General features: G+C 39.2%; 2 protein-coding genes across 5 annotated transcripts in view; one reads left to right on the forward strand and one right to left on the reverse strand.

The window, feature by feature from the left end:
• The window catches only part of LOC134355592 (protein unc-13 homolog A-like), a 1,022,883-nt gene that overhangs the window by 888,674 nt on the left and 121,613 nt on the right, over window positions 1-12,596 (forward strand). For all 4 annotated transcript variants that reach the window (XM_063065696.1, XM_063065695.1, XM_063065693.1 and 1 more), the window contains one exon: window positions 498-575. In XM_063065696.1, the coding sequence (XP_062921766.1) occupies window positions 498-575 (78 nt within the window). The remainder of the gene's footprint in view (window positions 1-497; window positions 576-12,596) is intronic.
• LOC134355594 (uncharacterized) overlaps window positions 1-12,596 on the reverse strand; it is a 66,891-nt gene that overhangs the window by 8,484 nt on the left and 45,811 nt on the right. The window lies entirely within an intron of this gene.

The raw sequence follows: 12,596 nt of genomic DNA on the forward strand, positions 1-12,596 counted from the left end.
GAGAAAAGTATAGCAAATGTTCTGGAAATCTCCCTGGCAAATGTAATGTGTTTAACAAGATACTTATTTTCAATTGTTCTTTTTCAGTTATCAGCAATTAAAATGCCTTTTCATACAATTTGTAATTAATGTGCTATTTCCTGAATACTTGTGTTTAATAAGACATACATTTAAAACTATTTTATTTCAGGATCATCTACTTTGTTGCACAGCCAAACAATAATGAATAAAATTGTGACTCTAACCATATTCATAAATGAATCTTTTCTATTCAATTTTATCGACTGTGAAAGTCCTGTATCTCCTCTTCTCAGGTTGTCACTGGACATGGCAGCTAAATATTCCACCTGTCCTGTATTTGAATTTCCTTCAGTTATATGGTTAAATGAAAAAAAAAGACTATTTTGTATTTCATGCATAATTTGTCTCAATCATTTCTGTGTGGTCTTTGGGTTAACACTGTAAGGCATTTCTAAATGATTTATTGGTTCTTGCAGCCTTGCATCCTGATGAACAACATACAACAACTGAGGGTCCAGCTGGAGAAAATGTTTGAATCAATGGGTGGTAAAGAGGTGAGTGCCTATAAAAACCCATAGGGAGCTTACTAAAATATATACATATGCAGTTTACAGCTTTCCAGTTTTTAAATGTTATGTATTAGTTTATTGTCTTATTATAACCATTACTTTCACTTTACATAACATACCTTTTAAGGTCATCACCTTATACTGATTAATCTTAAGCATTGCTTACAAATGGTAGAGATGGCATTTATATCATTCTGATTAAATGTGTTCGTTAAACTTCTGTAAATGTATTCTGTAGGCAAGGCTAGCTGCATGTTTCATACACTTTGTAATTTTTTTTTTGCCTTTGTATTCAACTGTCCTATAGGAAGAAAGGAAAAGTGCCTTCCATGAGGTCTGTGTACACAACGACTGTTTAATTAATTGATAAATCAAAGCTAATCAAAACAAGGATTTTCTTGTGCTAATTTAATGAGACAATTCAAACCTGTCTTAGACAGATGTGTTTTGTAATAAGGTTTACTGCCTGCAGAAAACAAATAGAAACTGAAACTTGTTTAAGCTAAATGATACAATTTTAATGTATTCATTGTAATTATGGCTACCAATTACATTGGCAATTTGCAACCACCTGAAGCATAACCAGCCACTGGGACTGAACATCACTTTATTCTGATGGGCACCTAATCTGATGAGATGAGAGCACATGCGTTTCTCTTCATGAAGTAGCAATTGCAACAAATTGTATATCTTTCACAAAAGAGGGCTCTTTTATTATTTATGTTTAATGGGAAACTAAGATTAGGAATTGTGGTTTAGAGAGTAACATTTATACAAACCCAACTTTGAGCTCCTCCACATTTTATCAGTTAAATAAACAAAGCTAGATATCCGTTGTTTTGCTTCCATTTCTCGTCATTTTCTAAAAACTGTAAACAAGGTTATGCATCTACAGTTTGACAAACTGTGACTTAATTAGTTCTTTCCTCACTTTTATTAAAATAAAACAGAGAAAATATCATAAACCTATTCCCAGTCGAATCTCAAGTATGCAGCTTTTAATCATAATTATTTGATATTTTAATCTCCTAGGATTGCTCTGCCACCTTGTATGTTACAGAAACACAGAATTTCAAGTATTGGCCTTTTAGGATGTTAAATGTCATTGAGGGCCTTTTTGCTTATACAGTACATATTATGCTCGCCTGCTTTAATAATGTGGTTTCTTTACTTACAAAATCCCCTCACACTCTCAGAAGATTTGGGATCATCTATTCACCCTCTAGCTGTGTGGTCATTGACTGTGTTTAATATTTGGAGTTTACAAGCAAGAATTTTTCTACCAGTACAGTAGCACCATGGTTCGTACCAGTGACCCAGGTTCAATTCTCAATTCCTATAGCTGCCTGTAAGGAGTTTGTATGTTCTCCGCGTGGGTTTCCTCTGGGTGCTCTGGTTTCCTCCAATAATCCAAAGTTGGTAGGTTATTGGTCATTGTAAATTGTCCCACGATTAGGCTGGGTGTTGCTGGGCAGAACAGCTCAAGAGGCCAGAAAAAATACCACAGCAGAATTTCTTCATAACTACCAACCTGAAAGTCCAGTAATGTCAAATGCAACCTGATGTTCAGAATAAGAAACTTAGTGACATGCATGTCAAGCATTGAGAATGTATGGTTTCTCTGGGATTGTCTTGGTGCTACCATTTAAAAAATGTAGTTTTGTCTCCTTTTCTTCGTGAAGTTCACTTTCAAGTATGTTGAATTTTTACCATCCCAGCCACCTCAACTGCTCCCTTACATCTAATCTTAGAAGGCATTTTTCCAAAGCAAAACTATCTCTCTATGCCTTTGCATACTTGAGGACTCACTTGCTCTTTCTTTTTATAGTTTAGACTATAGTTCACATATCCCATCCTTTTTGTTAATGTGGATTTTTCTGAATTGATTTTCAGAGCAGCTGATCACTTCCACTGATTGAGTTACTTAGATTGATTACTTACTTGGGTTACTTAAGAATTGACTGAAGACAGGTGTTTCCTGTGATAGGCAGTCTTCAACTGAACTGTTGCTATGGTACAAACAGTATTACCAGCTATAACCATAAGACCATAAGATATAGAAGCATAATTGGGCCATTTGGCCCATCGATTCTGCTAACCCATGGTTGATCCATTTCCCTCTCACCCACAATCTTATACCCTCTCCCTATAACCCTTCATGCCCTGACTAATAAAGAATCTATCAACCTCTGCCTTAAATCTACCCAATGACTTGGCCTCCCCAGTTGCACAATCTCTTAAAGGAGTGGCAACCCACCAAACCTAAGTTTGTACTTCCCTTAGCAGCTCTCACAGATTTATGCTATAAAATAGACATCACCATTAGAGAAATAACATTTGGCCCATCAAACCTGTGCAATGTGAAAGCTTCTACTAGGTCTGTGGTCACATTTTCCTGGCCTTTATATACTTTTTTTTTTGTGCTTCATTCTGCTTTTACGTAATTTGTTTAAGATCTTTCAGATCTTTTAAGTGATGGACTAAAGCAGGGCAAAGGAATGGATGAGCCAAGGGTTGGACAGTCAGACAGTTGACTATAAAGTTTGGGAAAGTGTGGGTTTTAAGGAGATTTACAAAATGCAGCATGAACAAAGAGGTTTAAGGGGTTTTTCTGCAGGGAAAGGTACAGACAGAAGGTGAAGAATCTAAATGGGAGAGAATGGAAGAGATGCATGAGGTCAGAGGGTACACTGGGGACAGAATACCGGAAGCACCAGCAGAACAAGATATAGAAGCAGCTTGAAGTATAGTTTGAAAAATTCAAACTCAGAGGCTGGAAGGAAAGTTTGGTAAGTAGGATGCTAATAAAATAAATCATATATGATGTGACATTTGTTATATTGTGGTACCAGTGCAGTGACAGTGTAGTGCAAAGGCATAAAATGACTATAATTTACAAATAAATATATAGTGTAAAAGTAGGAGAAATGAGTTAGTGGTCATAAATCTGATGATTAAGAAGCTGTTTCTGAATCATTGATAAGAGGTTTTTAGATTTAAAGATGCAGCACAGTGACAAGTCCTTCTGGTCCAACAGGCCCAGTTACACCTAGCTGGCCCATTAAATGTGGGAAGAATCTGGAGCAGCCGGAGGAAACTCATAGAGAGAACATACAAATTTCTTACAGACAGTGGCAGAATTGAATCCGGGTCAAGGACATTGTAATAGTTTTACTGCTATGCTACCAGACTGGCCCAAGTGTCCTGTACATCCTCTCTGATGGTACTAACGAGAAGAGGTCATGTCCTGGATGGTGAAGGTACTTAATAGTGGATACCATATTCTTAACCAAATCAAAGCAAATCAATCAAATTTAATTATCATTCAAACGATACATGGATACAGCCGAATATGGCAGCATTCCTCTGGGGCCAAGGTACAAAGGCATGCATGCAAATTCAAAATAATGAGAAAAGGGGAAAAGAACATAGTCACATAAGAAAACAATTTTTTTAGGCCAGGTTCCAGAATGACAAGGATCCCAAATTGATGGTTCCCAGCAGTCCAGCTTATAATTCCACTCATGCAGCACTGAAGGGCAGCACCACTGGAAGAAGCCACCTCCAACCGAGCTGGGACACCATGCTACAACACAAGTCTGAGGCCTAGTCCTAGCTACAACTTGTCTTTCCACCAAACAAGAGAAGCAGACCTGCAGCAATTAACGTCCAACTTTCAAACCAGTCAGTGATGCAGCCAATCAGAAAGCCTCAACTCTACATTGATAGAAATTTGCAATAATCTTTGGTGACATATCTCATCTCATCTCAAACTTCTAATGGAGTGGAGCAGCTGGCAGGCCTTCTTTATATTTGCATCAGTGTGTTGATCCCACAGCAGAAACTCCTAAGATGTTGACAATCAGGAACTTAAAGCCGCTCACCCTTTCAATGCTGACCACATAAAGAGGACTAGTGTATGTTCTCTTGATTTCTCCTTCCTGAAGTCCACAGTCAATTCCTTGGTCTGGCTGAAATTGGGTGGGAGTTTATTGCTGTGACACCACTCAGCCAGCCAGTCTGTTTCACTCCTGTTTGTGTCCTTGTCACCTTCTGATATTTTACCTACAATAGTAGTGTCATGTGTAAATTTGTAGATGGCGTTGGAGCTGTGGCTAGTCACACAGTCATAAGTATAGAGAGAGTAGAGCAGTGGGTTAAGCACCTATTCTTGATGTGAGCCTGTGTTGATCTAGCTAGGTGATCAGCACAGGATGTTAGTACCCTGCCAGATACACCAAGGACTGATGACTGGCAAGGTTCAGCCTCTTGAAAAATATTCTGGTATTGGCCTCCGAGACAGAGATCACAGTGTCATCAGGTGCTGTGAGGATTTGCACAGGTTCCTTTTCAAGGCAAATCAGAATAATGGGAGATACAAGGAGAGCCCTTTTTCTTTCCAGTCCTGATGTAGAGTCTCTTTGCAAAACACTGAATGTTCATTTCCCTCCATAGATGCTGCCTGAGTTCCACCAGCAGTTTGTGTGTGTGTGTTGGTCAGAATGAAACAATGGGAAATAACGGGAAACAAGTTGTTCAGAATAATGGAATAATAGCATGATGGACAGAGAGAAAATTGGAGCAGGATAGAATTTTTGGGAAGATGGGAGATCAGCAAAGCCAAGAAGGGCCAAAAGGCCTATTTCTGTGCTGTAGTTTCTATGGTTTCTATCAGCTATATGGACTTTGAATTATTAGATTCAGTGGGAGCCTTACTTTACCAGCAGTGGAAAACATTTGGAGGAGGAGATGTTATGGAAATGGTGTAAACAACTACTGTGAAGAATGGAATGTAAGATTGAAACTTAAGCTGGACAGAAAGTAACAGTAAGCCTCAGTAAGTGTGAGTAGAAATGGAAGGAATTGTATGGAAGCTAAATAGATGTCGGCCATGCTTATCTGATGTGACTAAACTCACGCAAGCACCTTGGCACCGGATTAAGAATTGGTGAGGAAACAAGGCTCATCATTGTCAACATGTTTATGGAACCTGCTACTGCTTTTAGCTTCCTTCTTTAACTTAAATGTTTTAGTTTATTTCTGCACAAGACCAAGATGTTAATGCATTTCCTTTGCAAATCTACGTATTATTATGTTTTAAACATTTCCTCCTGTTGTTTACCATTCTAACTGCCATTTTATGTAGTTTATTTATCTCAAATTTTTCTGGTTAAGATGGTACTACCAATCCGACTAAAAACATGTTTTATGCAAATTATGTAAAATTATTGCCGCAAGCAGTGAAGGGGCGGGCGATGGTGAGTACGGTTGCCAACTTTCTCGCTCACAAGTAAGGGACAAAAGTAGCAGTCAAATACGGGATACTTGTGTTTACCACGAAAAGACTACCATGACCATGAAGCCTTGTGCGGGCACGTGTGCACGCATGCGTGACGTGCTCATACATGTACATGCCGATTTTTTTTTCTATCAATTGGTTTTGGCTTAATCTTCTCGATTCTGCTACACTATACATACATTATTTCTACTTTATATAGGCTGTGTATTTATCATATCATTCCTGCTTTTAGTATATGTTAGTGTTATTTTAGGTTTTATGTGTTGTTGGTATGATTTGGTATGTTATTTTTTGGGTCTGGAAACGCTCAAAAATTTTCCCATATAAATTAATGGTAATTGCTTCTGTGCTTTATGCCATTTCAGTACGAATGGTTTCATAGGAACGCTCTACCTTAGCGGGGGAAATACGGGACAAGGGCGGTCCCGTATGGGACAAACTAATTTAGTCCAATAAATGGGATGTCCTGGCTGATACGGGACAGTTAGCAACCCTAATGGCGAGGCAAATTCGGGGGATTAGCCAAGATGGTGGGTTGCAGAATCAATGCAGATGGAGTGAGCCATTCAGAGAGAGGAGGTTGAGGCCAGGGCAGAGGAGATTCGATGCCTGTACAGCTGTCCCAGGCACGAGGTTGGATCGTTCTGGGCACCAAGTTAATTTGAAGAGCTTGAGAGTGGCTTCAGACTGGGTGGCGAAATCTGGGCCCAGAGCTAGTCTCTGGACATTGTAGTCTAGTCCCTGAGCCCTTCGCAGTAGCTGGGTTCTAGTGCGAGGTAGCGCTGTTTAGAGTATTTAAATGCTGACTCAGTTCAGAGGTCTGAGCCGATTACACTCGCTTTCTTACTCCAGGACACCGGAGCCTTTCACTGTTCCATTGTTTGTTCAATTTAAACACTGGCCCAACTAGACCGTAAAGACAGAGAGTCAGGATCTAAGGCGAGAGCTGATTTCACCTGCTCTCCAAGATGGTCATTCTTCTCTCCATGGCCCTGACTGTTGTGCACCATACCTGCTAATATGACAAACTGATAAACGAGGCTTTGGACCTATTCTGGGCTGCTACAGGGTTTGGATCTGAGGACTCAGTTTAGTTCAGAGTGTTGTTGTTCGCTTCAATTGTTTGCATGAGTTGTGTACTTTTTTCTTTCTCTTGGGCATTGGGTGTTGGTCTGTATTTATTTATTTCTCTCTCTAGTAGGGTTCTTTAAGGTTTCTTGCTTTGTGGCTACCTGTAAGCAAACAAATCTCAAGGTTATATAATTTATACATTTTTTGATAATAAATGTACTTTGAATCTTTGAATTGAATCTGTTCTAACTGCAATTGAATGATCTTCAGTTCAACAGATTTATTGTCAACTCTGTATTCACATTTGTTATTATTTTGAATTTGTTTTCTACTTAAAGTCAGCATTGTACTCGTGGGAATAGGATGTTTAGTCTGATGCATCCACACCAACCAGTTTTAATTTTGTCTCTCTGCCATTTGGTCCATATCCTTCTTTAACTCTGTGATTTAAGTGCTTACCTAGACACTTTTTAAGTGCTCTCAGTGATTCTGCCTGACAGAGTGATGGAAGCAGGATATTTCAGGTTCTCGCTACTTTCTGAGTGAAGTTTTATCAATCTCTGATACAGAAGTTTGACATAGGTCATTCCCTCTTAGATAACCATCCATTTTTCTATCCATGTGCCTATCTAAGAGATTCTTAAGTGTTCATAATGTATTTGCCTCTAACGACAGGGGTTCCACGTACTCACTACTCTCTATGTAAGGAGCTTATCTCTGACATCCCCTCTATGCTTTCCTCCAATCACCTTAGAATTGTGCCTCCTTGTATTAGCCATTTCTACCCTAGAAAAGTGACTCTATCTAAGCCTCTTATCATCTTGTACACTTCTATAAAGTTAACTCTCATTCTCCTTCACTCCAAAGAGAAATGCCATATCTCTTTCAACCTATCCTCATAAGGCATGCTCCCTAGTCCAGGCAGCATCCTGGTAAATCTCCACTAAACCTTCTCTAAGGCATCCATATTCTTCCTATAATGAGACAACCAGAACTGAACATAATATTACAAGTGATTTTATAGAACCAGGGTTTTATAGAACTGCAACATTACCTCGTAGCTCTTAAACTCAGTCCCCTAACTCATGAAGGCCAACACACCATACGCTTCTTGACTACCTTATCAACTTGCACAGCAACTTTTAGGGATCTATGGACATGGACCCCAAGATCCCTGTTACTCCATTAAGTCTCTATTCTGCCTTCGAATTCAACCTTCCAAAGTGAATCACTTCACCCTTTTCCAATTGAACTCCATCTACTACTAGTCAGCCCAGCTCTGCAAATTGTCAATATCCTGTTATAAACTACAACAACCTTCCACATTATCTACTACTCCAACAACATTCGTGTCATCTGCAAACTTACTAACCCACACTTCCACTTCCTTATCCATATAAATTTCCAAATCATGAAGAGCAGGGGTACCTGGTCAACATCTTCCAGGCAGATGGTGCTCCATCTCAACCACCCTCTGCCTTAAAGCCAATTCTGAATCCACACAGCCAAGTTTCCCTTGATCCCTTGACTCCTGACCTTCTGAATGAGCCTACCATGGGCAACCTTGTCAAACACTCTACTAAAATCCAGATAGACCACATCCACTGTTATGCCTTCATCAACTTGCTTTGTCACATCTTCAAAGAATTCACCCAGGCTTGTGAGACATGACCTGCCCCTCACAAAGCTATGCTGACTATCCCTAATAGGGTTATGCTTCTCCAAATGCTCATAAATCCTGTCTCTAAGAATTTTTAACAATAATTTGCCCATGACTGAAGTAAGACTCACAGGTCTATAATTCCTTTCTTGAGCAAAGGAATAAAGTTTGCCACGCTCCAATCATCTTGTACGATTCTTGTGGTCAATGAGGATGCAAAAAGATCATCAACAAAAGCATAGCAATGTCTTCCCTCACTTCCTGTAGTAATCTGGGGTAAATTCCATCTGGCTCTGGGGACTTGTGTATCTTAATGTTTTTCAAATGTTCCAACACATCCTCATTGTTAACATCTGCATGTTCTAGCATTTCAACTTGTTTAATGCTGTCCTCACAAACATCAAGATCCCTCTCAACGAAACATGGTATTCATCACGAACATCCCTTACCTCTGCAACTCCAGGCATGCTTCCACTTCTATCCCTGAGCAGTCCTAACCTATCTCGAGTCATTCTCCTGTTCTGCACATACGTGTAGAATACCTTGTTGCTTTCCTTAATCCTATTTGCCAAGGTTTTCTTATGCCCCCTTCTAGCTCATCAAAGTCCATTCTTTAGCTCCTTCCTGACCACCTTGTAATCCTCTAGAAGTCTGTCTGATCCGTGCTTCCTAAGCTTAAGTAAGCTTCTTTCTTCCTCTTGACTAGATGTTCCACATCTTTTGCCCACCCAGGTTCCTTCACCCTACCATCCTTTCTGTAATATGGGGATATGATTCCTTTATTTATATCCTTCATAATTTTATACACTTCATCAATATCTCCTCTTAATCCCTTCTGTTCCAGCAAAAGCAGACATAGATTCTCTGATTGCTCTTCATAACAAAACTGCTCCATCCCAGCCAACATCCTGGTAAAGTTCTTATGCACCCTCTCCAGCACTATCACATGTGACCAATAGTGTGGTAGCTAGAACTGGACACAGTACTTCAGTTGAAGACTGGCCAAGGTTTTATGAAGTTGGATGCAGCTCAACTTCCCTATTTTTTTATTGAATGTCCTGAATGATGAAGAGCATTATATCATGTGCCTTCCTAGATGCATACTTTACCTGTGTTGCCACCTTCAAGACTTGGACCCCAGTGTCCCCTGTTCATTCACAATGTGGCCTCCTCCCTACTGTAGAAACCAAACACAGATGAGGTGATTTCTTTGTGGAACACCCTACTCCAAAAATCCTCAGCCTTTAGCTTCTGTTTGCCTGCTACTTTTAATCTGTGTCCCACTCTCGCTCTGATATTTCTGCCTGCGGCCTCCTGCATTTTTGTGACAATAGTCCAATGTAACCTGAGATTCAATATCTCATCTCCACCATTCAACTCTCTGGAATACGTATTGCATTATTCGATGTTGGGTAACTCACTCTTTCCTTCTGTCTGTGTCAGAACTGGTCAGTCATGCCATCATTCACCTGTGATGTTGGCTCAGTTTTCCCTTCCCTGATCTGCCAGGCGTCCTACAACCATGCTGTTAACAACACATTAGAATGTGTTTCTGACTGCCATAGTGGTCTGTTTGGTCTCAGTTTATCAGAGATATCCCCTTTGCTCTGCCCATCCCTCTCCCACCCTCTCTGCAACTTAAAACTGACTTGTTCTCTAGCTTTCTGAGTTCAGGTGAAGAGTCTCAGACCTGAACTATTTCTTTCTCCTTTCACAGACACTGCCTGACCTACTGAGTGCTTCTAGAAATATTTGCTTTTATTTCAGATTTGCAACAATTCCAGCATTTTTGATTTCCCCCATTTAGCTGATTTCCATCCAGATGGACTCTCCATCAGCCAAAGAAATCCTCATGCAGTTGGTTGACTTAGCAACATATGCATTGTAAATACAGTGTTCATCCAGTGATGTAATTGGATGTGTTAGGTTTTTGCTGCTGAGCTGTGCTGAAATCCTGCCAGTACTGTGACTTTTTAACCTGTTGACACAATTTGCCATAAATCCATCTATTTGCCCTCCAGGATTCTCCTGTCTTCTCTGTTACTGTTTTTTTTTAAATCTCTTCCAATATCACTTGTGTTTATCATTTGATTGATGCATTTACCTTCTGGATTTTTAAATCTGTTGAAATCAAAATAATTGGATAGGTGGAGATGAGCACCATCTGTGACTGACAGTCTCACAGATTTTAACACTAGCCACCAAAGTCAGTTTTACGCACCTAAAATCAACTGGCTCCCACATTCTAACATCATTCATCACTTTATAATTCACTAGTTCTTTAGACCTCCCCTTTCTCTGGTTTTCATTAGGTTTCATGATACTACACGGAAAAACTCATCCCCTCCCTTCCTGCCTCAGTCTGTTCTTCCTACAGAATCTCGTTAATAATCTGATGCTTCCATCTATAATTTATGATTTACTACAATGCATTGTAAACAAATTAATTTCAGAAAGGTCATGTACAGAAGTGGCAAACAACAGAAAAAATGAGAATATAACATCTAATTTCGAATCTGAACAGTGTATTAAATCCTTAATACTATGCAGAGAAGTACTCATAACACCTCAGGCCAAGTATTGCAATATTTAAACAGATACACAATTGATTTTAAAAACAATGGTAGCAGTGATTTTAGCAGAATTTAAGGCCTGAAGTCATATTTTGAATGCTAAATTATTTATCAATATACTGAAAGTATTCAGGATTTTGTACAAGCTCAAAAAAATATATTTTGTTATTTATTGCTAAATCTGTATGTTGACTGTTCAAGAACAAAATGATGCACATTGATTTTTTTTAAAAATTCTACATGTAGAGCCCAGGAGGCAGAATTTGAACAGATAACTCTTCATGAATATCATTTCAGTAAGTTACTGTTAGTAAATAAAATGAAAACAAATGAATTTGCAAAATAATTTGACCCACAAAACATGATTTTGTGTTAAATAAAGTCATATCTGCTCTATGTTCATATCATGATCTTAGCCTTTAACCTCCCTAAGATCATCTTCCCATGGATGCAGCAAAGGCTACAGGACTAGTTGCTGAAGACCTGCCCCACACATTAGACGTATAGTTGAAGTCAGAAGTTTACATACACCTTAGCCAAATACATTTAAACTCAGTTTTTCACAATTCCTGACATTTAATCCTAGAAAACATCCCCCGTCTTCGGTCAGATAGGATCACTATTTTAAGAATGTGAAATGTCAGAATAATAGTAGAGAGAATGATTTATTTCAGCTTTTATTTCTTTCATCACTTTCGCAGTGGGCCAGAAGTTTACATACACTTTGTTAGTATTTGGTAGCATTGCCTTTAAATTGTTTAACTTGGGTCAAACGTTTTGGGTAGGTAAGCTTCTCACAATAAGTTGCTGGAATTTTGTTCCATTCCTCCAGACAGAAATGGTGTAACTGAGTCGGGTTTGTAGACCTCTTTGCTTGCACACGCTTTTTCAGTTCTGCCCACTGACTCAGTTACACCAGAATTTGACCAAGGAGCTCTGGTACCAGATGTGTGACAGCAACGAGCTTTGATAAAACTAAAACATAATAGGCACTGAGGAGCAAAACACTGGAATCCCAGCAGGTGGCTTCAGAAGTTCCTTAGGACAGTGTTCCAGTCAAATTGTCTACAGCTACTTCATCAATGATTTTTTAATTTATTTTCCCATCAAGTGGAATAGTTACATAATTTTCAGTTCCATTTGCAACCTCTCAATAAATTGAGCAGTTTATGCCAGCATGCTGTATAGCCTAGACAACGTTCCAGAGATGGTAAATGGCAGGTAATATTCATTTGACCCACAAAACATGATTTTCTGTTAAATAAAGTCATATCTGCTCTATATTCATATCACAATCTTAGCCTTTAACCTCCCTAAAATCATCTTCCCATGGATGCAGCAAAGGCTACAGGACTAGTTGCTGAAGACCTGCCCCACACATTAGATGTACAGTTGAAGTCAGA

The sequence above is a fragment of the Mobula hypostoma genome, chromosome 13 (genome assembly GCF_963921235.1).
Source record: "Mobula hypostoma chromosome 13, sMobHyp1.1, whole genome shotgun sequence".
Classification (NCBI taxonomy): domain Eukaryota; kingdom Metazoa; phylum Chordata; class Chondrichthyes; order Myliobatiformes; family Myliobatidae; genus Mobula; species Mobula hypostoma.